At 37.5% G+C, this 26,498-nt stretch overlaps 1 protein-coding gene across 1 annotated transcript; it reads right to left on the reverse strand.

Moving 5' to 3' along the window:
• Window positions 1-2,103: 2,103 nt before the first annotated feature.
• Window positions 2,104-25,866, reverse strand: c3a.5 (complement C3a, tandem duplicate 5). The gene is made up of 41 exons (XM_079614533.1): window positions 25,686-25,866; window positions 25,406-25,601; window positions 25,138-25,306; window positions 24,696-24,769; window positions 24,486-24,574; window positions 24,295-24,377; window positions 24,112-24,199; window positions 23,860-23,962; window positions 21,562-21,682; window positions 21,311-21,426; window positions 21,054-21,200; window positions 20,764-20,967; window positions 19,698-19,889; window positions 19,458-19,610; window positions 19,250-19,379; window positions 19,093-19,164; window positions 18,186-18,383; window positions 17,461-17,572; window positions 13,567-13,658; window positions 13,347-13,486; window positions 12,363-12,572; window positions 12,183-12,246; window positions 11,998-12,084; window positions 11,220-11,423; window positions 11,051-11,126; window positions 10,256-10,415; window positions 9,937-10,032; window positions 9,683-9,839; window positions 8,781-8,944; window positions 6,232-6,387; window positions 5,986-6,045; window positions 5,816-5,906; window positions 5,676-5,724; window positions 4,989-5,079; window positions 4,718-4,807; window positions 4,453-4,558; window positions 3,338-3,427; window positions 3,139-3,219; window positions 2,895-2,978; window positions 2,591-2,726; window positions 2,104-2,436 (listed from the first exon to the last, which is right to left on the reverse strand). Exons 1-41 carry the CDS (start codon window positions 25,820-25,822, stop codon window positions 2,295-2,297), a joined length of 5,010 nt encoding a protein of 1,669 aa, XP_079470659.1. The 5' UTR covers window positions 25,823-25,866; the 3' UTR covers window positions 2,104-2,294.
• Window positions 25,867-26,498: the final 632 nt, after the last annotated feature.

Consider the following 26,498-nt stretch of genomic DNA (forward strand, 5'->3'; position numbering starts at 1 on the left):
CTCTCTGTGTGTGTGTGTGTGTGTGTGTTCATGTTTGTGCAGCTCTGATGTAAAACTCCTCCCATTAGCAGCTCAAAACACTCGCATAAAGTTGATGGAAATACTAATGCGATGGAATATTAACCTAACGTTACATCCCAACGAAGCCTACTGCACACAGCGATTTATTTTCTTAGCGTTTTAATACTGTCAGATTTCAACAAATCTCCAACAAAATAAGTCTAAAAAGAACGATAACATAAAGGTTAGGTTTCAAACTTTATTCTCAATAGTGGAGGCCGTGCCACAACAATAAGAGGAATATCCCATTCCTTAGATTTATATTTTACTATTTTTTATTGAATTTTCTTGGACACTTACACAACAATGCACGTCTGTAAAAACCCATATACAAAAACAAAAACAAACAACAATATCCTTAGATTAGAAATCAAATTACTGTGTTAGCAGTTTTTTCCCCCAGCTGATGAACGCTAAAAACAGTGACAGCCAATCAAAATCCGCCCTCCTTTAAAGCGCGCCGCCGCTGAGGTAAATTTGAACAGTTGTCTGTTGGTATGACGCTAGAGTCAGGAGGCTAATCGTTAAGTTGAGTTGTTACAGTTTTTGTTCTTGGTGTTTAACCAGCTTTAAATTCACAAAACTTTAGTCGTTGTCAATCTAACGGTTACTTTGATCAGAAAATAGATTCTGGAGCTTTATTCGGGAAAGAACAGAGTTCACTGCAGTGAGATTTCCCGTAAATGACCTAACGTTACACTAACCTGTTGTGCAAATGCAACCTTTGGTAAGTCTGCTGCTCTTCTATTGATCAGTCCGGGTTGGAAAACATCCCAGTATTTTAAATGAATTATGCTGTTAAACAAAGTTCTTTTGAAATTAGATGGTGTTGAATTATTATGCTGTGATTTACTTTTACGTCCACGATTCAGAATTAGTTAATAATACAAAACCAAAACAGATTCTGATAGAACATATGGTGTTAGTGACAAACAAATGTTCTCCCCATTTCTTTTTTTCTCAAACGCAGGCCTGAAACCATGTTGCCCAATTCGTCAAATGAATTCACAGACATCGTGTAACTTATGTATGAAGAAAGGCAACTCCAGAGGAAAATGCTTTCAGATTTACAAGGTACGCCTACCACATAAGACCTAATGATCTAGAACAAATCTAACGAGTCAACTGCGTTTTATATTATGGTTGTCGGTTTGGGGAAGTTAAAAAGACTACAATTTAAAACTGCTCTACAAAAATAGGCCTACTTATACATCACTTTGACTGATTTCCTTCATGTTCTAATTTCAGACTTTACTCCCCAAATCCTTTACTTCCCACATTTCAGACTTTACTCCCCAAATCCTTTACTTCCCACATTTCAGACTTTACTCCCCAAATCCTTTACTTCCCACATTTCAGACTTTACTCCCCAAATTCTCATGTCTCTTTCCGTGTGTGTTTTCACACGGATGCTTTAAAATGTATCAGCATTGTTTTTTCTTCAATTGTTTACTTTCTGAAGCAGGTAGGTAAACAATATTGTCTGTCAAAATGACCAAACTGAAATATCAATCACTCAATGTTGCAGTTATTGAAATTTTTTTATTAAGGCAACATACATTACATAATTAATACATTTGTTGTAGTAATTTCTTAATGCTTTTACACTTTTAAATATCCTTTTAATGCTCGATGGTTGAAGGGTAAGTAGAATAATGTCATCTTATTGGACCCCGTTTTTGAAAATACTTATTGTGTTCATATAGAGCGAAACTTTCACTGACTGTTTACAATTTAATGGAAGTGACACTCATAATTCATGCAGAGCATCATGGGCTGTAGGAAAAAGGTGGATATACAATACAACTTTATTGTCTAACACTAAAATCACTTCACCTTTAAAGGGCTTAAATGCTGACTCTAATAGAAAAAAAAATCACTGCTTCAGCCAATCCCTCCTTTCCACAATCAGCACTTGCTTAAGTCCCAATAGAATCCCTCATAAAAGTGGCTGTGAATCTTGAGGAAGTTAATGATGTTATTTCGACATCATCCGATTGGAAGTCTTGCAAAAGAATCAAGAATAAAGTCTGTTTTATGTTTGCAAATTTTATTTGACAAATGCTATAAATGATACAATTTCAGTTGATAGACATTATGTTGAACTAATTTAATTAAGCATACTGCATAAACTTAAAAAAAAGAAAAGAAAAAAAAGGCTGTTAATGCTTGTAAATCTGGGATTATACTAATTATTATACTGATTATATATGAATTTTAGCTCTTAAAAATGCTTATGTGGAACATCCAAATCGGATGAGCTTGTCGGCGAGCGAGGTCACGCCGATAAACTTTTCTCGATGTTTTGCCGTCTGGCCTTCGTTGTCTGTCGGCCAGTATTCAATCCAGGTGTCTTCACCCAAGTGGTACCTCAACCTGAGATGATTGAGAAGAGAGAGACGTTTTTTCATTAGGAGCATTTATGCACCAGACTTGCATCAAAATGCAAATGCATCATCGTCAAACGTCTCAAAATGTTCTATCAATCTCCACATAAACCAAATTGAACATCATCCTCCAAATGTCATACTTTCCGCCAATCTTTGGAAGGGTTTTTGTTTGGCCCATGATCAGGTACGTCTTGCCCTTTTCAAATTTCAGAAAGTCTCTACAGTAAGGATGAGCCAAGAACGACCTCATATTCCTTTCCGCATCTGGATCATTGCCTGAAAACAGAGAAACACACACACACACACAAACCTTTGAGGATAAAGCCAGTGCTATGGAGACTATCTGAACTGCCATGATCAGAAGTCATGAAACACGGCTGACATCTTTCATGTCCAGTTTTCCACTGACACAGTAAATCAGAAAGAAACTGGCAAACCGTATACCTTCCTTCAGCACTCGTTCAACCGTCATGTTATAGATGTCTGCGTGCAGTGAAAAGCTCATTTCCAACAACCTGGTTTTATAAACTACAAGACAAACGTAACATGATCATCTACAAAACAACTCAATTGGTAAAAACTTTAGGCTGTACTGGGACTTTATTAAGGAGATACAACTGTCCTGAGAAGGAACGCTATTGTACAAGACATAATCAAACATTGTCTATTGCTAATTTACACTGCTTACCGTATTCCACTTCTTGTTCACAGGCCTTTTCTTCGCGATTCGCCTCATCGATGTGTTCATTCTTTTGCAAACTGCAGTTCTCTGTCAGGATATTTCATACGTTTACCACATTTTCTCTCTTTCTTTCTCATGGAGACTTCATGAAGTAATTTTTTTAAAGCATGTATGTTCGTTTAATAAAGAATCAAAGTGTACGTACCTTCCGCACACTGGCACAGCTCCTCACTGCAGAGTCTGTTCAGTGCGCCGTCTTTCTTTTGAGGATGGTAGAACTTCACACAACGCTTATCTGTTAAAATATTAAAGTGCAGAAGATATAATAAAGTGCAGCATATCAACAGCTGTCGGACGGAAACCTTTTATGTCCTAAACCGTTACTTTTCAGGAAATAGAGAAAACACTGTATTTTTTAAATAAGTAAACACCGCGTTGTCAGACATTTGCATGTGTTATATTCATAACATTTGACCAAAATCAAGCTCAAGTGAAGTTACAAGGCTTTTGACCAGTGAATGACGAACATATGTTTTTCTGTCAATAGAACTTCAGGTTATATAGTTTAAAGTAGCTATGTGGGAATACAGTTTTTTTTCTGTAATTTGGCCAAAATCTCAAGATGAAGTGCTTCGCACAGACTATTTAAGGCACTATTGGCTATTACTCTACAACAAATGATAGACTAATACTGCCTTCACATGGTATCGTAAACACTAGTTTCCTAGTTTAAAAAAATTGGACATGAACACCCTCTCAAGTCAAAATTTGAATGTAATGAAAGTAGGAAATTTCCGATAGCATGTGAATTAGACACTCTTCTCCACTCCTCAAATACATACAAAATGTGCCTTTATATATAGTGTTTCTTAAGTAAAGAAAATGCTGTACTTATTTAAACAACCAGTTCTTTATTTATCCTTACATTGCAAACAAGCAGAGACGGACCAAACTGTGTGCGTATATTTAATTGAATTGCAGCGTTTGGTCTTAATATATTGCACAGCCTTAGAAAACAGTCTAATAATATGCGGTTCATGGTTTCTCCTCCGTGAAATGCACCGATGCTACCTATGAATGTCACTTCAGTTCTACTTTCTGAGTATGAATGATCATAAGCAGTAAAAGACACAAACTCAACTTCGACAAGCTGGTTTTGTGAGACCGCTTTTCACCTCAACGAGAAATATCGTCACGTTTTAATATCGTGAGATCTCGCAGCACATGATCTCGTCACACCCCTAGTTAGATGCTTGTCTTTTCTAGTCCTCTTGACACAGATGTTTGTTGGTATGCTTCATGTGTGTAACTGTAGTGTACCTGGAGCGTTGTACTCGTACACAGTGACACCGGCGGGCTGTAGCATTCCCACTTCATTGATCTTGTGCACTCTGAAAGCAATCCTTTCCTTTTCTTTATGAGAAATCTAAAATGACATCAAGTAAAAAACTAAAATGAATTATTAGCGCATTCACTATGCCAAACAGCAATTTACCAAATTGCTCACAGCAAAGGAGAAAGAAATCAGTTGCAATCACAAAAAGAGAAATGAAACAATATATGGGAATAGTGGCATTGATTGTACCTTATCTATGTAGATGATAAGAGATCCTCGCTCTGAAAGCTCCTTGTTCAACTCAAAGCTCTGAATGTACTTATCCTTACCAGAAGATAACTGGTGAAAAAATCATGAGAGAGAAAAAACATGTCAAAGGTCAAGTATAACATGTCCAATATACGAATTTAATAGCACTTGTAACAATATTTCCATGGAAGAATTCAATATGCTGGACTCGTATGTTCTGAGTTTACGATTCTACAATCAACTTTCACAATTATTGACATTATTTATTTACCTTTGAGAGATCACGTTCATCCACTTTAAACCCTGTCAGCAGGCCAATGTCCAGAATAGACATGGTTGAGCTTCTTAACGGGTCCTTGAAACTGCAAAGGCACGTGATGATGACTGATTGGTGACATTGGCATTAACCATCAGTGTCACTTTCTATTTGCTGCTTTTGCAATTTACCATCATGCATCACAGCTTCTTCTTGTGCAAAATTATCACATGTAAATCATAATTTAACATTGCTTCTCCCCTTTCGTTAAAAGTATTACAAGGTTAGATAGATGCCACGACATTCTTGATAACTAAATAATCTAGACATCTTATTTTGGGTCTTTCTGTCTTTCCATTTCAGAAAAGAAGACAAATTAAATGGGACATGTGAATCTTGTTTAAAGTTAGAATGGTAAAACTTTATTTTAGGGTCCAATTCTTACTATTAACTAATTGCTCATTAGCATGCATATTACTCGAATATTGGCTGTTTATTAGTGCTTAAAAAACAAATATTAATGCCTTATTATGCACGACCATATTCTACATCCCTTAATCCTACCCAATACTTAAACTTAACAACTACCTTACAAACTATTAATAAGAAGTAAATTAGGAGTTTGAGGCAAAAGTCATAGTTAAAAGTGAATATGTATTCCCCATAATTAAAGTGTTACCGTTAAAATAGTTGTATACTCACATGTATTCAATGGTGAGTTGATAACTTTCAGTGGCTCCATCATAGGACACTACGTATAGAAAGATAACATCATGATCCAACTTTATTTGACAACACAGCAGTTCAAATTAGTCATGTCATGTTCTCACGATGAATCCTACCGTCAAGCTGTTTTTCCATCTGCACACTTAGATCAAACACTTTACAGTCGCTGTCTTTCTCTTCAGGCAGAGCGTAATACACAGAAAATACCTGCGAGGAATGTACATGAGCTTTTAACACAGAACAACATGCTGGTGAAGATTTCATGAGTGCGTTCGTGAATACTCACCGAGAGCATGGCCACCCCAGTCCCTTGAGCGGTGATGTTGAAGCTCTTCGTAATGTCAAACTGTGGAATTCAGTCCATAAAGTAGACAAATACAACACACTTTTAGGTGAATCGGTTAAAACAAACATATGAATCTGACTTTTGTATGCATTTTAATTCTATTTCTCAACAATACTTTTGAAATTTGCTAATTGAGTGCTGTTTTAAGACCACGAACTCTGGTTCATACAGTCATATTTTGCAGACCTTGTCTGTGCGTGCACGATTCATGTTGGAGTCTGTTATAACGATTCTCGTTTTTCCTGATCTCTCCTGCACAGCGAGCTCCAGGTCCAAATGAGTGTCTGCCTTCTTAACCTGAATGCGGTACTCACCCACAGCCTGGAACACCATGATCGTTGCCTAAACAAGAAAAAAACTATTTGTTTTGGGGTATCAAGTTAAAAGACATGGCCAATTAACATAATAATACATAGCACTTCATTTAGGCATGTTTGCATTTTATTTTTCATTTATTTTTTCATCAAACATTCCCCTAATGGACTGTCGGAAATGTCACTCCAGTGAATTTTATCCTCCATTACCAAGTAGTCTCTCTGTTAGCTGCATGATTAATCGTTAAAACATTGTGATCCCTATTCAAACATCCCCGTGATCTCATTCCTAAATGACAGAGATTCGGATACAGTACAGGGCTCGACATTAAGCCTTTTCATGTGCTTGTCCTTCGGACAAGTAAATCTGTCATTCACTTGTCCGAGTAAAAAAGTTGCTTGTCCAGAATTTGCTCTGTACACTGTAAATATTATTTGAACCAATATTCTCATCTGTGTTCAATCAGCTTTGATATAGGCCATAAGCCAGCGCCGGCGCGTTTTCCTCTGTTTTTTTCATATAGCAGCAAAATAGACTTAAAATAAAATACTCCCATCATTTTTTGTCATACAGGCTTAAGAAATATGAAAAAATAAACTGATAAATGTCTTCTTATTTATGGGTTCACTTAAAATCGAAATAAAACATTGTGCTTTTGTAAAATAAAGAAAGTAAACAGGGTGTGCTTTCTGCCTCTCTGTCTCTGTGAACTTTTTTTCTAGTACACGTCTGTAAACTTAAACAAAACTCAGCGAATGCTATTCACTCGGACATGAGATATATATCTCTATAATAATTTAAGTGTGTAGTTTTAAATGATCTAATTCAAAACTAAAACAAACATTCTCTGTTTATGTAATCTATATTAAAAAAGAGAGAGAGATCAGCTGTGCTCATTATCGTTCTGGCACCTCATTACTCTGCTAATGTGACACGCCCATGGAGAGCACGCGCTATTCAAACGCAGATGATCTGAGGCAACACATGAAAACCAGTCAACGCCCACAACAGCTGGATAACACACAGTGAGGAATAATAATATTGTGATAATCCTGGAAATTTTACCTCAAACGTGCTGGAGTAGCCTAACAACGGATCCAGCTGCAGATCATCAGTAAGTGCTTTGTTCTAATCGCGATGTGAAATGGTGTCTGTAAACCGCAAAAGACTGTTTAAATTTGAATCGCGTTTCTGTGTTTGAATGAATGAACGGCACATACACGCTGTTGTTTACTACAGCTCGCGCGTGTCTGTGTGAATGAAACTATCTATATCGCCTACTGAGATGAGTAAAAATCGACTGAATACGTTGAAATAAAATGTCTTTGTATAAGCAACATATTAAACTGCAAATTAACATTTATGCCCTAATATATATTATAAAAGACGATATGTTACAGACGAAATATGAAAGATAACATTTCGTTTTGGATAGATTATAAAGTTTTTACTGCCACATCAAAACCTAATTTACAAAGTGCAAACAAAATCTTAAAAGGTCAATATAAGCCTTCTCTTTAAATTATTTTTGTGTTTTATTAGTGACAAATTTGGGGAGAGGATAGCCTACATATTCCAAAACTTTCTGAAAATACGAATGAGAATTAACTGAACAATTACTAGAAATGTTTACCTTGGATATTATACAATTTGCAAGCATACAGAGGTTGTGGAAAAATACACTTTTTTTCAAGATGTTTCCAACTCTGAACCAATTCTGTAGTTCATGACCTTGTTGGATCATTCACGAAAGTGACACAAAAGTGTCTTACAAAATGTAAATCAATCTATTGTTTAATGTTAACGATTAGCCCGGATGATTTTCAGATCATTTTGAAGTAAAAACTCTAGCCGACAACATCCATTAGTCAAAAGTATTGTGGGAATATGTGAAGTTGGTCGTTTGTGGTCTTATATCAGGAAATTTAAGTTTGAGTTTTTTGAATAACCACGCATAAATAATATTCTCTCAAAAATGCAAACATGTACATACATGTTGCTCACATATTATGATAGCCATGTTCGTGCTAAATAGAGTGTAATTACACCTTCGCCATTAATATGTTTATAAGCAACTGAAAAAAATACAAATATCAGGGCATGTCAAAACATCTCAAGGACCCCAAAAACACCTTAGACCCAGAGGGTTAAACCACCCCTTACAATCCGAATGAAATTTCATTATTATATATTATTCAAAGCTTCTGGATGATTTATCAGTCTGGGTAAAAATGTCCTCACATGTACGTAGATATAAGATATAAGTTTCCTTCTATTCCTTTAAATAAATAACTCCTATGGGTGAACAAATGTGAACAAATCCAGACTCAAGGAACAAAATGAGGAGGACCATGTAAATTGCAAACTATAAATCAGTTAGTCCACAAAACCATTCATTCGTTTGTGATTTGACGAAATACCTGGGTGGTGCCATAACCTCCGTAAAGGGTTTGTTGCTTTCCCAGCCAACGCACTGCCCGTCCGGCTCGCTCAAAATCCTTCGCCATCACCAGGGCAAGAACTGCATAACCTGTGGCCTCGAGAGAGTGATAGTGCTGCCCAGGAACTTGCCAAAATATGGCATCTAAACAAATTGTGATATTGCAGTATTGATTTTTGATAATAATGTGCGTCACAATACACATTTTTATAAAAAAGTAATAGTCATAAAAGTTTAAGAATTTTTGGAAAACAATTGATACACACAACTCACATTTTTTATTTAAACAATCATGTAAATTGCAATAAAAGTAATATATCAAAATTAATTTCAAATACACCTTTTCAAAGAAAAAAAAGAGAGAAAATACTTACCGGTAACTTTTTTGCATCATAAATGCAATTATTTCCTATTTCCTATTTTGGATGTTGAATGAGACCTTACTGGCAATATATGATTACCATAAATACACTATGGTTCAGGTATTGCTCAAATTTACACCAGTTGAAAAAGTTCAAAGTTACTGTTTTTAATAACTTATTCAAACGTGGTTTGAATAACTTCCATTTTCTTTTTCATTTTAGTTAAAGGTTTAGTCATTTTTGTTTTTAATTTGTATATTTTTAGACATTTTTATTTCAGTTTTAGTTTAGGTATTTAAGTAAATCAAATTAAAATGAGAAGTGCTTCCTTGACAACTAGCTGAATGTAAAATAAAACGTTTTTAAATATTTGATTTCAGTTGTTCAATTAACAAATATTTTTTTATGGTTTTAGTTTTAGTTAACTATTATAACCCTGGTATAACCAAATTAGGAAGCTTTTGCCATGGATAACTTTTTTTTTTTTGTTTTTTTTTTGTCAGACTGTAATGTCACTGACCTTTGTTTTCGGAGGAATGACTCATCAGGATGTCTTTATTGAGTTTTCCAGCATGGGCCAAAGCGTAAGAAGTCACAGCGACAGCATAAGTGCTGGTCAGACTGTGGACTCTCAGCGTCAGGTAATTAACGGCTCTGTTTATACTGCTCTGAAGACTCTAGTGTGGAGAGAGAGAGACTCAGTGAGACTCAGGGTGCTTTCATACTTGATTCAATTACCTGGTCCAAACCAGAGTTTCTAGGAATCACACTTACTTGAACAGATCCAGCACAGATCTTGCGTCCCTCTTGCATGGCAATTAGGACGAATGCAGTTAGAGAGGCATCGGCATCTTTCCCCCGTATGTTACCCTGGAATTAGCATACACTCAAATAATGTTGTATAATGATATAATAAGAATGCTGGGATCCTTCTGAAGTGCAGAGCGGTGCTACACGCAGCCAGGAACAGCCCACAGTTTGGTAGACTTTCTGACATTGCTAGTTTTTCTGGACTGGTGTTCAGGAGTAAATTTATGGGCTCCCAACTGTTGTACAGGAATTCTTTGAAAAAAAATTCACACATTTAACTTACAAGCATCTCGCTGTGATACACAGGTGCGTCTTCTTTAAACGTGCCGTCTAGCTGCTGTTTGTTTGTGGCCAGCCACTTGAGGGCGCTGCAGATCACATTCTCCTCTATGGCGACTAGATCGCTGGCCATCGCAAACACTTTCGCCACATATGCCGTCAACCTGTAAATGGACACAAGATTAAATATACTACAAGAAACTCAATCATTATCTCAATATTTTTTCATAATTGATAAGCATTGCAACATTTACAGTTATTGAACTGAATTGAATCAACACTGAACTGAAGTGATATAAATAATAACACTATTGTCTTCTTAGAGCTGCTTTAAATATTAAATAGAAGTTGTTTCATCAGTGCTGAAATTTCCAACACTGTTAGGCCGTGTGTCCACCAAAGCGTTTTTTCACGCGGCTGGCTTTATTTTTCAATTGTTGTCAATGGGAACGCCGCGTTTTTAGAACGCCAGGAGCGTAACGAGGCGCTGAGCGAGTATTTAACGCTCAAGTGCTGAGCGCTCGACGTTTTTTATTGGTTGCCGAGAGTTGAAGAATGTTCAACTTTAGGTAAAACGCAGCGCTCATCACTGTCACTTTTTAGCCAACCGTCCAATCACAGTGGAGGAGGGGCGGGACTAATACCACACGGACCAACGGATATTCTGTATCATAGCAACGATGCGTCTGCGCTGCCAAAACGCTCTCAAGCGCCCGCAGCTCGGCGTTTTCAGCTGGCTAAAAACGCTTTGGTGGACACACAGCCTTATTTTCAAAGTAATTTAGTAGCATTATTTCACCATGTGCTACTCGGTCTGTGTATCCAGGCAGCATAGGAGCCATCAGATTTACGGAAGGTCAATTCCAGCTTATAACCTTCACAAGAACAAAAAATGCATGACATAGTGGCATGTGCTTGGCACTTTAACGCATTTTATCAATTGAGAGCACATTATTGTTGAGGCTGACCTGTGTTGATATGTTTGATGGCTTCATTACGGCGGTCCATGCCAACTGCCTCCCACTGCTTGGTGTTGTCCAGATAATGAGTGGCAATGAGAGGTAGAGTCATAAAGATCATGGTCTGCTCTCCACATCCGCGGGGCTGGACAATGAGCTGACCCATAAAATGTCCACTGATGGCTTGCTCGACTGTGCGCGTTATCTCCTCACCTGCGAGCATGGAAGGTAAATGGCTGTGATTGGCTTTTGAACGTCATATTGGCACGCATGAACTGATAGATCTAGTGACCTGATTCGTGCAATGCAGACAATGCAGACAGAATCCAGTAATAAAAAATGGAATTCACAGTATAATGCAAAATGCCATGGATTGGTCTAGCATGCTTTGTTTTTCATATGGGGACTTGGGTATTAATGTTACCATAGCGGCACAACGTAATGACGCACCGCTGGTTTTCCACTTAAAAGGGAACGTCTCAGGTTGAGGGAATAGTTCACTTAATGAAAACTCTGTCATCATTTTCTCACCCTCAAGTTCTTTCAAACCTGTACGAATTTCTTTCTTCTCCTGAACAAAAAAGAAGATATTTGGAAGAATTTCAGTATCTTGACAGTTGATGGACCCCTTTGACTTCCATCGTCGGAAAAAAAATACTATGGAAGTCAATGGGGTACATAAACTATTTGGTTACCGACATTCTTCAAAATATCTTCTTTTATGTTCAGCAGAAAAAAGAAATCCAGAAAAACTGAAATGGAAAAAATAAAATGTCCCTATTTTCACCTATCACTGTGATCAATGTGGAAGCAGGTGTGTTGGGAACCTTTCGACGTGGGATGTCACTCCTCATAGACACGACCTGCACCCCGCCTGTTTAATCAAGAGGGAATAGGGTGTTTGAAGATGATTTCAAGTTTCAACCATCATTTTCATTGCATATCAAGCACGTGTTTCTAAAGAACCTGCACCTGGGTGCTCAGAGGGGTTGATCTCCACAACTTGCTCTTTGACTTCGGTTAGCACACCTTCAGGCTGAAAGGAAATCAGACACAAATGCAATTTGGTGGACATATTGGAAGTCTTGAAATAAAGTGATTTTTGCAGAAGCCACAAGATCCTTCCTCTAAATGTTGACATGTCAGACTCACCACCACTTTCAGATTCTTTCTAATTGCGTCATTGCGATTGGAGCTGTATGCTTCAGCTTCGATCCATTGGTCATGGAGATCCATGGGGATGATGATGAGAGGAACCGCTACGGAGGACATGGGGCCAACGGCAACTGTTATCTTGTCTTTCTGTTTTTTTCTGGCACTGCTGCAAATACCCTCCGATGTCTTGAATTTGATTCGCACCGGCTGGTATAAGACAAAACGGGATCTTCAGCCGTACAATTTAACCTTAAAAACGCATATACATATGAACAATAGTCAGAAAAAAACACCTCAATTTTATTAAGACACCCAAACTGAGCAAAAATAGGCTATTTGTAGCAGATGCTAATATTTAAATGGATAAAAAGATGAAATTGTAATGTAATGTATTGTAATGTAAAAGCTTGTGATGTAAATAAAAAAGATCTTTATAACAGTACAGCAGACTAATTGCATAAAATGCATATAAATATCAGTCGTCTCTCTATAGCCTAATATTTAAATTCTTTGTTTTAAAACTAGAGCTTTGATCATAAACCTGAGTATAATGCAGTACAACAATGATTAAGAGATGAACAAATAAACGTTCTTCAAAAGCGTGATGGTCATATTTGATACTCACATTTTAACAAAAAAAAATATGTATGGATAATCAAGTAAACCTCAGTCCTTAGTCCAGTGTTCACTTTGAACAATATCAAAGTTATTCTTACATTTACTTGATAAAAATCAGTGCAGATTTCACTGCAAAAAGACAGGAGCTGACGGTGGACGTTTGTACAATTATATTTTACTTGATAAAAAAAAGTCTAAACTATCAATCAGACGACAGAAGGCATGTAGTAGATTGCATCCAACAGGATTTTCAGCAAAGTTTTGATCGTGATGATCATTTAGAGGCCTTCGAAATTAGCGTATCAAATATGATACAGTAGGATTTAAAGAGTGAAAACAATGTGATCAGTAAACAGCACATACTTTAAGCATCTGGTTACTGTAATTGTGAACAATAGCCTTTATTTCCAGTTGTTCATTCCGCACTGCTGAATAAGGCATCCTCAGGTCGATAAAAAAATCCTTCTTAACGGTGATCTCATAAGGATTTGCCACACATATTCCTGCATTGAAAACGAGGCAGTGTCAAAAAACAGCAACTGATAAACAAGAATAACAAATTAACAAGTGCTGTGTTTTTTACCGAGGGTCTTGGACAGGCTGATGGCTGTGACCTGCCAGGTTGTGATGGAGTCTTTCAGGAATATTCCAGTTATTAAGGCAGACGTTTCATCGCTAGGTACAAATGAAGAGGGTCAGATATTTTCAACATCTATTGTCTATCATGAGTATGTTTGTTTCATTGTGTTCTGATTTGGTTCTTCCCTTTGCTTGATAGTTTCCATGGTTTCTGATTAGTTACACACCTGTTTCTGTTCCAGTTAATTATTTTACCCAGTGTGTTTAAGCCCTTAGTTTCCTTTGTTCAGCGTTCGGCCTCGTTTCCGTTTACTTGGTTGTTGATATTTAGCTCATGCGTGTTCTTAGTTTTGATTTATGATTATAGTACCTATACTTCTTGTACTACTCCATATGCGTGCGATTCATTACAGCCACCAACATGTTACATAGACAGTGCCTTCAGGATTTTGCAAACTAATCTTCCACACTATTTACCTTAAATATTATAACATATCAATAAAGTGAATGTTTGTAGCTGATTTTTAAGACAATACAAGTGTGTCCGACATTGCCTGTTCCCTTTCAGTCGGTCACGTTCGACGTACTGATGATGTATTGGGATCACGTCAGAGAGCCCCAATAATCTCAGAGTGCAACAGAACGAGCGAATGCACAAGATTTGCATCTTGCACTCCGCCCCGCATAGGAAGTGGATGCAAGCACCTGTTATCTTTCGCTTCGGAGCCTAACAGATCTTTCTGTATGCAGTCTGTAGCAAAAATGGTTGGTACATTTACGAATTTAGTTTGAACACAAATTAAAACAACAGGCATTGCCCATATGACCAGCCTCAAAGACATTCCGAACATTCCAACCCCCTTTTTCGCTTCCTCTCTGCAAGAGAGAAAGCCATGTGACAAACACACACACATGTGGCAAACACACACACACACACACACACACACACACACACAAGTTCTCTAAATTCATCATATTAAATGGCCACACTGTTAATGTACATTAACCTAAGTGTGAAAGCTTCTAATATGCAAATCCTATGTAGTGTGTAATTTTGACTTGATGTTAAGACTTGATGTTCACTTGACACACTCATGTGTTGCATGTTTAGTCTTCGTAAACCCCAATCGTCATCGCCCACTGGTTAATTTACATTACATGATGTAACTAATGTTGTGTTATAAGAATTAGTATTGTATGTTATAAGAATCTTGAATTGTCCTCTCTGAAAAACCCTTCAAATTACTTATTCAAATTCTCTGTCCTGAAAACAAAGAGCCATAAAATCTTCCTCCAAAAGGAGCGCTTTTATTGGCTCGCACCCCCCAGAGGGCAGGACAGCTGCACACTCAAATAGTAAGGAACCCTACTCCTCGCTCTCTTGCCCATGCTCTGTTTCCAACATCTTGACGTGCTGAACGTCCCTTCCGAAGATGAAGCCGCGGGCTTTGCTCCGGGAGACGCATCAAATTCAAGGAATCACATTTACACACACACGCATACAGAGAGAATTCTGGCGCAAGTATTATTTCTTTCCAGATTTAATTGCTTAAAGACTGCTTATCCCTGTTTTAAATGAATTGATTCCCTTGGTGTTCTCAAAGGTTGACTGTATATGAGGTTTGCGATATTTGATATCATTTAGAGAATGATATCCAATCTTCTTTAGCTTTAATTCACTTCCATTTTCCCCTGCGCAACTCCATGTCGTTATCCGTTTGTCTTATGTGTTTACGTAACGTTACCCTGTGTAAATACCTGTATCACGTGTTTAGATGTAGAATTATGTATTCATTAGCTTCGTCTCATTAAAATACAAATATGATTTGATTAAACTGTCTCAAGCTCACATTACATCGTCCCTGAAAATGTCTGATCTTAAGCTACAATGCTTTATAAATTTTATAAGGATAGGAGTCGTCATTCTTCTGGCCAGAGGATGATCTCTTCTGTGTTTATAAAATCGATGATCCTATTGAGAATTAATACAAACGCCCGTTCGCTGGACGAACGTAACTAACTTAATTCCAATCAGAATTATCTTATAATCGATCTGTAATTGGACTATTGATATATTAATGAAGAACCATAGTGCACTATGATCATTCATATATACAATTGATCCATTATTAGTTTCGATAATTTAACGTAACTGTAAATTATGCAAGATATCTTAATCATATTCCTGATTAAAATATAACTAATTCCCCACATAGTTAAATGACTTTATAGCCATTTTGAATGCGGTTACAAGTCTCTGAGAGTACTAACAGTCAACGAGTGTGTCTAGTGTTCTTCAGGAAGAAGCCTCTCCCGTGTTGGTTTGACAACTCGTGCAGCGGTGGTCGTGAGCTCACAGCTCTAAAACTGCTGTTTTCACAGCACTGTTGGTTCAAAGGGCGTATTCTTAGAGATTGCTGTTTTTTAACAGCAGAGTAAGTGCTTTACTGTACCGGCTAGAGATGAAGACTCGGCTGCGCTGCCTCCTTCTGGGAGAGTAGCGTTGCCCGAGCCTGATCCAAAATTGATGGCTCCCGGGCCGCCAAGAGAATTGAGCTAGAGTGGAACAACCTTGTCCCGAACCCTCGAGGCTGGACGTTTGGTATCTCGGGCAGGCCGTGCTGGTTCTCAGCGCGCCGCCCCAGTGCCTTTCTTTCCGGAAGTGCATGAGGAGGTTACCAAGTTGTGGACGTCACCTTTTTCTGCCAGAAACCGAGTTGGTACCTCCTCTCCCCTCACTACCCTTGACGGTGGTTCGGCCAAAGTTTACATGGATATTCCTCCGGTCTGTCGTGTGCAGCTGTGTCTGGTGACCGCTACTTCCTGGAGGGGTAATCCGTGTCTCCCATCCAAGGCCTGTAAGTTCTCGTCTGTTCTCACGGGCAAGGCTTACAGAGCCTCTGGACAGGCCACTTCCTCCTTGCATGCCATGGCGGTGTTGCAGGTTACTCATGGACATGCAAATGTGTAGACCTGACTGTGAGCTCATGGCTGTGCTCCGACAGCAACTGACCTCACCCGGAGGGCGATGAAGACTGCCGCACGTTCAGTTGGCCAGGCAATGTCCACACTTGTGGTCCAGGAGTGCCACCTCTGGCTGAACCTGCCGGATATGAGGGAGACCGACAAGTATTGGTTCCTGGACTCCCGCTTTTCCCAGGCCTTCGACTTTGCCCAGCAATTCTCTGCCGCCCAGAAGCAGACGGAGGTGATCCCGGCCCGGATATGTGCCCAAGGTTCCTACCACTCTCTTCCGGGAACAGGTAGTGAACCTGCAAGCACTGCCCTTGGAGAAGGCAGACCCAGCCCTGGCTGTTCTCTGTCCCGTCCGTGCTCTGCACCTATACGTGGATGGAACGTAAAGCCTCAGGACCTCAAACCAGCTCTTCGTCAGTTATGGAAGCCATCAGAAGGGAAAGGCTCTCTCCAAGCAGAGGTTGGCCCACTGGATAGTGGCTGCCATCGTCTTGCCGTACCAAACCGAAGACGCACCATGCCCCCTCAGGTTGCGAGCCCACTCCACTCGGAGTGTAGCTTATTCCTGGGCGCTGGCACAAGGTGCCTCGCTGACAGATATCTGTAGAGCTGTGGGCTGGGCAACACCTAACACGTTCGCTAGCTTACTACTAGGTTATACTTGCTTCCCATAGCCAGTAAACACCGGAGATCCCGCTCAAAGTGTCAGCTTACTGCGCCATTCCCCTCCTATGGACCAGTGTTGCCTCCCCCCTACATAGGCCGGAGCAACCTCAGTGACATTCCATATGTTGTACTGCCCTAATTTACATCTCTGTTCCCTACTTCAGGGAACAAGGGTTACATATGTAATCGAAACATTTTTTTGGAAGAACCGCATTGCGGTTCTCACAACATGTTTTCAAGTAAATCTTTCACTCACCACGACTGTTTTTGAGGACATGAAGGTAGATTGATCTCCTTCCAGAGCCAGGTTTCAGGAAACTGTGTACGTACCAACACGTCATCTGGTTCATCAATATCATCTTCCTCACCTGAGCAAACAAACTAGTGTACACTACCATTCAAAGTTTTAGGGCCAGTAAGATTTTTTTTTTTTTCTGAAATATGTTTAGTCCGCAAGAACACATTTAATTGATTAAAAATGTACAATAAAGACATTCATAATGATACAGAAAATTTCTATTTCAAATCAATGTTTTTTTTTCATCCAAAACCTAAAAAAAAAAAGAATCAAAGCTTCCATGAGGCAGAAGAGACTAAAATTAAACCATCTTACTGATACTAAACTTTTAAAGTATAGTGTATTTATATCATTACTTCAACTTGAAGCTACATTAAAAAAAGTTTTAGATGCAAGCCTAATATTGGAGCAAAATGATAAATATGAATGCAATTCATCTAAAAATCACACTAATGATAAGTTTATTTTGGTGGGTTGTAATAAAATGAGAATTTCTGATCATAATATTGATTGATGATTAAAAGCTATAATTAACCCCACTTGCACTCAAACTTTACACCTTTTTCTACATATTATAATATGCATAAATTAAATTTAGGACAAAAAATTATAATTCTCTTGCTGAAATCACTGAATGATTGAGAGCTGTGAGAATGCATTTGCAAATGAGGCAAAAATCTCACTGCGGGACAGATACATCTCCTCCTCGCTGGAGTATGTCCTCCTGTGGTCTTTGATCACTTCGCAGCAGTGCAGGAAAGCCTGGACACATTTTTCTCCATCTGAGATGTACGTGGCTCGCCGTTCACACGAGTAGCCAAGTTTATTCTCTTGCATGCCGTCCACACAGCACTTCTTTAGTTCGCCAGAGTATTTACCAGCTGAGAAAAAATGTTAGTGTAGAAGAGATGGAGAGCAGACAATGAGGGCAAAAGGAGAGAAACTGCATAAAATTATCTTCAATAAATCATAGGGCTGCACGATTTGAGGGGGATATCTAATTGCAATTTTTCTGATAAAAAGTTTGCTGTGCTTGTTTTTTAGGGCTGACCAATTTGGCCAAAAATGTGATATTACTAAAAAGTGGCTAAAAAAATAACATGGTCAAATAATAATAATAATAATAGTTTATTATTATTATTTATTAAATAAATTACAGTTGTAATATTTCACTGTAAAATACAAAAATCAAGTATTTAATAAAATAATACAACCAACATTATTACTACTACTTCTAAATATAAATTATAAAAAATTACTAATGTAATATTTCACTGTAAAATACAACCAATGTAGTATTTAAGAAAAAATATTTAATAATAACAACATAACTATAGTAATAATATTTAACATTAGCACTGTCATTTCTTAATTTTCAAACGTTAAACCACAGAACGTTTATTTTGACTGAAAATTCTCTTTTGTTGATCAGTGTTTCTTATTATAAGTAGAGCACATGCAAAGCTGTTTGCGTGTAAAATAACACAGTAACACGCTTCACTCTGAAAATTGTTTTAATTGAATCGCAGCCTCATCATAACCTTGGTTTTATTTCAACTAATTGTTCAGCCCTAATAAAAAAATCTTTACCTAAAGTAGTGGTGACCTGCAGAAGACTCTCGGCTCGCCGTTTTCTCTTAGATGGGGCAGGGCACTCGTTATCTACAACATTAAATATTTCTTTAGAAATGTAGAGCACAAAAGAAAACAAAACAGTTAAATTCCAACTAAAGGAATCAATCAATACTTGTTCTGGTGTTGGTTCCTCCTGCAGTGCTGGACTCAAACATCAGACCTGCATCACTGAAAACCCCCATACTGTCCCTTCCACCTCCTGCTGTGCAGCCGGTGTCATGCTTCTCTATGATGTCCCAGATCTAAAGCAGGAAAGAGACAAGGTCATTTTAAGTCTGAAACTACTTTTTGTACAGGTTATTGTACATTAGGTTAATTACCTTAGTCTGAGTGAGTCTGTTCTTGTCATTAAGGACATAAACACCCTTATCTACAGCGACAAGCCCAACTTTAGCTCCAGGGTCTCCGGTTATTTTCAGGCTGAGCTGATCTCCTGGCCCAAATTGCGCCTGGTCCTTTACCTCAACTTTGAGCTGGGATTAAAGACAGTAAAGAGATACTTAGACATTATGATGGTAGTGGGAGAACCTTTCTTGATCATGTTTTATCAGTTAACCCACCGTTCCCATGCATGTGTCCTTCACGTCGACCCAGACTGAATCAGACACCACCTCAGACGTGCCCACATGGTAATAAGCCACAAAGCGGAAGGACGGCACCACATCTTTGGTCACAGGTAGAGACAGAGTCACTAGAGATTGTCCTCTCATCTTAAATCTGTCTGCTTGAACAATCTGACCTTTACTCAAGATCTGTGGGGATGAAGATGCATACAGCCAGCATAAATTATATTAATAGATTATCATAAACGCATTTAATGTGATCATTTATTTGAAAAATCAGTGGCATTTGCCAGGTACAAAGACAATTAGTGGCCACATTAAATATGGCTAAACTAAATTTACTTTAATTAATTGCACTTAAAAGTGAACTTTAGTGTATTAACTTAATTTATAAATGAATAAAACTGATAAATGGTTTTTAACACATCCACAAGAGGAAGTGTTATTAAACTAAATATTTATTCCACAAAAAGTTGTAAATTGTATTAAAGGTGGGGTATGTAATTCTCTTTTTTTGCCATTTTTTCAAAATCACTTAAAATCCTATTCCTAACCCCCTTACAGCCACTGAGTTACAAGCACTGAAATAAAAATTAAGCAATTTAATCATCTGTGGAACAGGCAGGACTCGAAAAACTCCAGCCAATCATTTCCAAGACCACCTAGAATCATTGGACAGTAAGTGCGTCAATCAAACGGTCCCCACCCAAACCCCCCCCCCCCCCACCCCCACCCCCCCCCCCCCCCCCCCACCCATCCATGTCCATGTTCTTTGAATGGGTGGAGTCAAAGGAAAGAAGGTAGGGCCATTTGAGTTGTGTATTTTCAAAAACTGCCAGCCGTTTTGCAAATCACATACCCCACCTTTAAGTACTGTCACTGCAAAGTCGCTTACTCCAGCATGGATGTGGGTTTTCAAAAAAGATTTGCAATGCATGCACATGTATGAATATAATTTGCATAATAACTCATCCCTAAATGGATGTAAAATATTGAACTGATATCAAACATCTAAGACATACAAAGTAGTGTATGAGCACCAATTGCATCATGTGATCCTCACCAAATAGGTGAAATCCTGGTTTGTAACTCCGGGGCTGTTTCCCAGATTCAAATTGACTTTAATTTGATCACCGATCTGAAGCTCTGCAGCATCAATGCCAATGTGCAGGTAGTTCTTGGAGCCGCCTTTGGGAATGTAGGGCAGAGCCGTCATCTTTCTTATTGCCTGCTGGTCGTCATTTAATTGTGGATCTTTGGTCTTTGCCTGGAAATAAACAATTATTTTACAGGTTTGCAAAATTTCAAAAGTCAATAAGACTTTGAGATTTTTCACTCAAGCTCAGATCTTACAGTGATCTCCAGTGTGGAAGATCCTCCCTGAGTATTAATGGTAACCTTCGCAATGCCATTGGCTCTAGTTCTGCCTCTGACCCCTCCAGGATTGACTTCCACTTCCACATTTTGAGCAGGCGTCTGGTCAGGATTTGTTACATAAACCTTAATAAGAAATAAAAAGAAACATTAAACAATAGCTTCATGTATCTTAGGTCAGTGAAGAGGAGTATGATCCCGTTCAATTTTTAGTAATTTGTTTCATAGCTTAATACCGAGACATCAAAGGACATCCCAGGTTTGAAGAATTGTGGTGTTCTTTTGAAGTAGATGGTGAATGGTGACGTCACAATCTGAATGCCTCTCCTGTGAGCTTCCACCAGTTCACTACCTGAAACACACACAGTCATTTTTCCAGGTGAAGTCAACAATGCCAAAGTCACCTGTGCTGCTAGGATATAAAGACCTTGTAGCAATTCTCAAACAAAAATCCAAAGGTTGCCGCCTCTTAGTTAAATTTTCTTACCAGTTTCTGTTAAAACACTGGCTGAAATGTAGAGTGACTTCCCAACTAGCTGTTGGAGATCTGGGAAGGTTTTCTTGACCATTTGTTCTGTCAGCTCCGCCTTTCCTTCTCCATCAAATATCTACAGAGTGACAAATAGTGACATCAACTCCCTGTACAGTAGTTTTTTTTATTTCATAAAAATGTTTATAAAATTATATTTTTATATAAAGAATTTAAAAATATATATATATATATTTTACATTATTACTGTAAAACATTGGTAGCAAACCCTTTTGCAAACATTAAAAAGGTATACTATTTTAAAAAATGTGATTTTTATACATTTAATTCTGTCAGTCAGTTGCAATCAAGAAGAGTTGTTGAGGCAGGATCTAATCGCAACAGTCACTTTTATTAACATGATAACAGGAATAACGCAACCAACTAAATATCAGCATATGAAGGCTATTTTCTACACAGACTAAAGACAGGGAGACAACATAGTACAGGTTAGATTAATCAATAAACAAATGAGTAAACATAGCAACAAAGGAACTGGGACAAATTAAACAAACTAACACAGGAACAAACTACAAAAAGCCACTAAACAGGAACCTCACATGACATACATTCTTACTATTTTATAAATTATACTTTTTTTTGTAAATTACTATAAAAGATAAGTTTTTACTATTTTACACACTCAAAAAAATAAATTGTTGAATGAACATGATTTAATCGTATCACCCATTATGCATCTAAGCAAGATTTGAATATTTTATTTGAACACAATATTGGTTTGTAAATTGAACATGATTGTAATATGTCAATGCAACTTCTTTGCAACTAATTGAATCAACATGTTTGTATTGTGTTAGACTAATCAAATGTATTCTCATTCACTCAAAGCACAGGAAAGCAGAATCACCAAAGGAGAAAATCTAATTTTTAAGTCACCATTATGGAGATCCGTGTGTGTTTTAGTTGGGCTCTTCACCCTTAAATTATTAACTTTAAGCTTTGTTTGGCTGCTGTACATAAGTTATAACAGCCAGATGAACAAATAGGAACGGTGATCTGATAATGTTGGTTGTGTATTAACATAACCATTATTTCACAATCATTTAACCTGAATCACTGAACTCATATAGAGTCCAATTTATGATTTAGGTTTATTTTATTAATTTGAGCTGCATAATATGTTTAGCCTTTTCAATGAAATTAAATTATCAAATCAATAAAAATAAAAAATATATATACACATTTCTTTTTTCGGCACACACAGACATCAAGATTTAACGTATGAATCTCAGCAATGGTGAGAAACAAATCACCTCTGATCATAAGCTCATTATTTATTCATGCAGCAATGCATGATGGGAGCTATGAATGAGTTTTGATTGGTGCAACACAGAATGCACTGCAACATGCTTTATAAATGTCACCATAGTTTAGATTCATACACTGATTCTTGATGTCTGTGTGTGCCTAAAAGAGAAATGTGCTTATGTATATATTTATTTTTATTGATTTGATCATTTTAATTTCATTGAAAAAGCTAAAACTATTATGCAGCTAAAATTAATAAATTAAACCTAACTCATTATTTGGACTCTATATGAGTTCAGTGATTCAGGTTAAATGATTGTGAAATAATGGTTTTGTTAATACACAACCAACACCATCAGATCACCGTTCCTATTTGTTCATCTGGCTGTTATAACTTATGTACAGCAGCCAAACAAAACTTAAAGTTAATAATTTAAGGGTGAAGAGCCCAACTAAAACACACACTAATCCCCATAATGGTGACTTAAAATTAGATTTTCTCCTTTGGTGATTCTGCTTTCCTGTGCTTTGAGTGAATGAGAATACATTTGATTAGTCTAACACAATACAAACATGTTGATTCAATTAGTTGCAAAGAAGTTGCATTTACATATTACAATCATGTTCAATTTACAAACCAATATTGTGTTCAAATAAAATATTCAAATCTTGCTTAGATGCATAATGGGTGATACGATTAAATCATGTTCATTCAACAATTTATTTTTTTGAGTGCAGTAGTACTCTAAAAGTACTAACAAACCCCGTTTTGCACTTACGTTAGGATTGCGATACAAATTGCACCTCATATTTCAGTTGCTTAATCATTACGCTAAAAGAAAACGCATATTCATACTGAAACAGCAGTTATGGTGACCTCTACAATACCTGTACAAATATACTGTACAGGCAATGCCTTTTTGTCTCCAAATGAAGATGTTTGCGTTATGTGGGATTATAATATATACATGTGTAAATAGGACTCGCCTGAACCCTTTGCAGTGAGGCAGCGATGCTGATTTTCTTCTCGTCGTCTATCACACCAAACACCACAAAAGCACTTCCTCTAACCTTATTCCCAAACAGGTACCTAACAAAACAAATATAATGTCAAAGTTACATTTGAGTACATCCCTTGGGATAAATCTTCAAACAACCTCTTCAAACACAAACTACTACTGAAGAGTACTAAATTACATGTTTTGCACATTAAAATAAACAACTAAACTCCTGTCTTACTTAGCTGATATGCCTACTGTGAGAGAGCGGTCATTCACATAGAAGAAGGGTTTGCTTGGATTTAAGGTCACTTCAAAGCTCGGCAACACTGCAAAAATAAAACAAAAGTTCAGCGATTATTACATTTTTCACACAGCTTTAACAATAGAATAATTTGTTCTCTAGATAAGGCAGTAAATGTACCATATTCCATAACTTCAAACTCGGTAGTGAAGTTCTTTTGCGGTGTGTTTGTGTATTTTGCAATCAACTTCCAAACCCCAGCACTTTGAAACAACACAAGCAGAAAACACAAAAGTCTTATTAACAGAGACTGCCTGCACTATGATAATTGATAAGTCAATTATTAAACTTCACTAAATAGTGCAACAAACCTGGCAATTTCAGGCAAAGCAAAGTTTTCGGCCCTGATGCCTTCCCTTGGTAGGAATGTATCTCTGTCGAGTGTGATGCCTTGAGGATTCTTGTTAAACAGTAAACGAGCAACACTAATTTAGTGTCAAGTGGAAGCAATGATAAACAATATAGGTGCTTGTTACGGTTCAGTTATTTAATGCTTGTAAATTAAGTATTTAACTGAGTACCATGATATCGACTGAGACAGAAACCCCATCAAATGGATGTTGATCAGGAGTTAAGGAGAAGACCCTGTAATTAACTGGAAAGTAAATTGTAATCAAATATTACTTCATGAGCTTCATTTTATGTAAAATGTAATGCATATATCTTACTGTTGTGATGCTTCTCCATGGAAAAAAGCCTTCTTTAAAAGTATTTTTACATGAAATATATAAAGTTCTCAACATCCTCTCTATAAATTAAAATGCAAGGCTGTGCTAAAGGACCTATAGGTGTGATTTTTGTCTTTATTGTCATAGAAATTATAATAACTTTTTGTAATAATTTATCAAATGAACTTCCAATATCACAGAAAAAAAAGCAACAAAACATGATTTTTTTTTAAGATTCCTTAATTTGATAAGCCAATTAAACCATTGTGACCCATAAACTAAACCTAAATCGTACCTGTGCTAGCAGGCGTGTAGATGGGCTTGTCTGTCTGTACAAATATATATCCAGACTGGAATGAGACCATGACCACTTTCTCCAGGGTGTGAGATGGAAACTGAGCTTGTAGATACACATACTGCTTCTCCAGAGGATCATCAGAGAAATAGTTCCTATCATCAGGGATCTAAAGAACACATAATCATTCAGTCTGAAATTCTCTGAATTAAATCTGATTATAAACTAATGAGATGCACTGCACTGTATTTATGAAGCTCTCACCAACCTTTGTATCTGTAAGGATCTGGTAATTGTTTTCTGCCGTCAGTGTCACTGTTTTGGACAGTATCTCCAGGTTCTTCTTTGGGTGGTTCTTCACTGAGATCCTCACGTTCAGATTTCCTCCAGAGTAATCCTGAGCCTCCACAAACACCTTCTCTGAGGAACCCACTCTCAGCAAATTAGGAGCTGACAGAACATATCTGAGGAAGTGAAAATTCAGATATATATTTGTATATCACAAGAAACAATCCTTTTTTGGACGTTTCGAAAATGAATGTACTCACAGTGGGTCACATAATGTGAGCAAAGGGAAGCACAGAACGATGGCAGTCAGCGTCACTACATCCACATGCATCATGTTCACCTGAACCTTTATCTGTGTTTGTGACTTAAAGCGGAGCATTGTTTCGTCTTTTATCATTTATCCATGTCCCTCCTCATTTCAAGATATCATCATTGTCCTCAGAGCTAACTGTTGAGTAACTCGAGTGGAGGAACTAAAGTATGATCAAGCAGAATATGGGTACGTGTTTGTGTTGTGCAACTCTTTTCAAAAGAAGGCGTTTAGGACAACCGTTACATTTTTGGTTGCCTAAAATCTTGTGTTCTCCACCCAGTTCCACTAAAAGGTTGCTGGTGTCTTGTCTTCAAACTAAGGGTGACGTGTGTGCTTCAATTGCTTATTTGCTCATTCTTCTTTCCTTTCTTTGCTGGAGAACAAATGAGCAAGGAAGCATCAGTTTGGATATTGAGAAGAACCCAACGAAAACCGTCTAAATGCAAGCAGCGTTTGCCAATAAAATGTGATCAAACGTGCTTCCATTGCAAATAGCATGAGCGCTAGAAATGTCTACCTCCAACAAATCGCCTGTTAACCCAAACCATTAGGTCCATTAAAGAGGTAATGACATGAAAACCAAACTAATTTTAAAATGACAGTTTCTTGCAAGATGTCAATCAATGAATGAATGGTTTGCTCTTATGTCATTGGAGAATGTCTAAAAGGCATTCAACTTGCAACTACAAGTTATTTACTAGTTTTTCAATTGACTTTTTGAATATTTTAATTGAAAATAAATGAAAGATGTTGACACACA

This window comes from Phoxinus phoxinus (assembly GCF_949152265.1).
Source record: "Phoxinus phoxinus genome assembly, chromosome: 6".
NCBI classification, from domain to species: domain Eukaryota; kingdom Metazoa; phylum Chordata; class Actinopteri; order Cypriniformes; family Leuciscidae; genus Phoxinus; species Phoxinus phoxinus.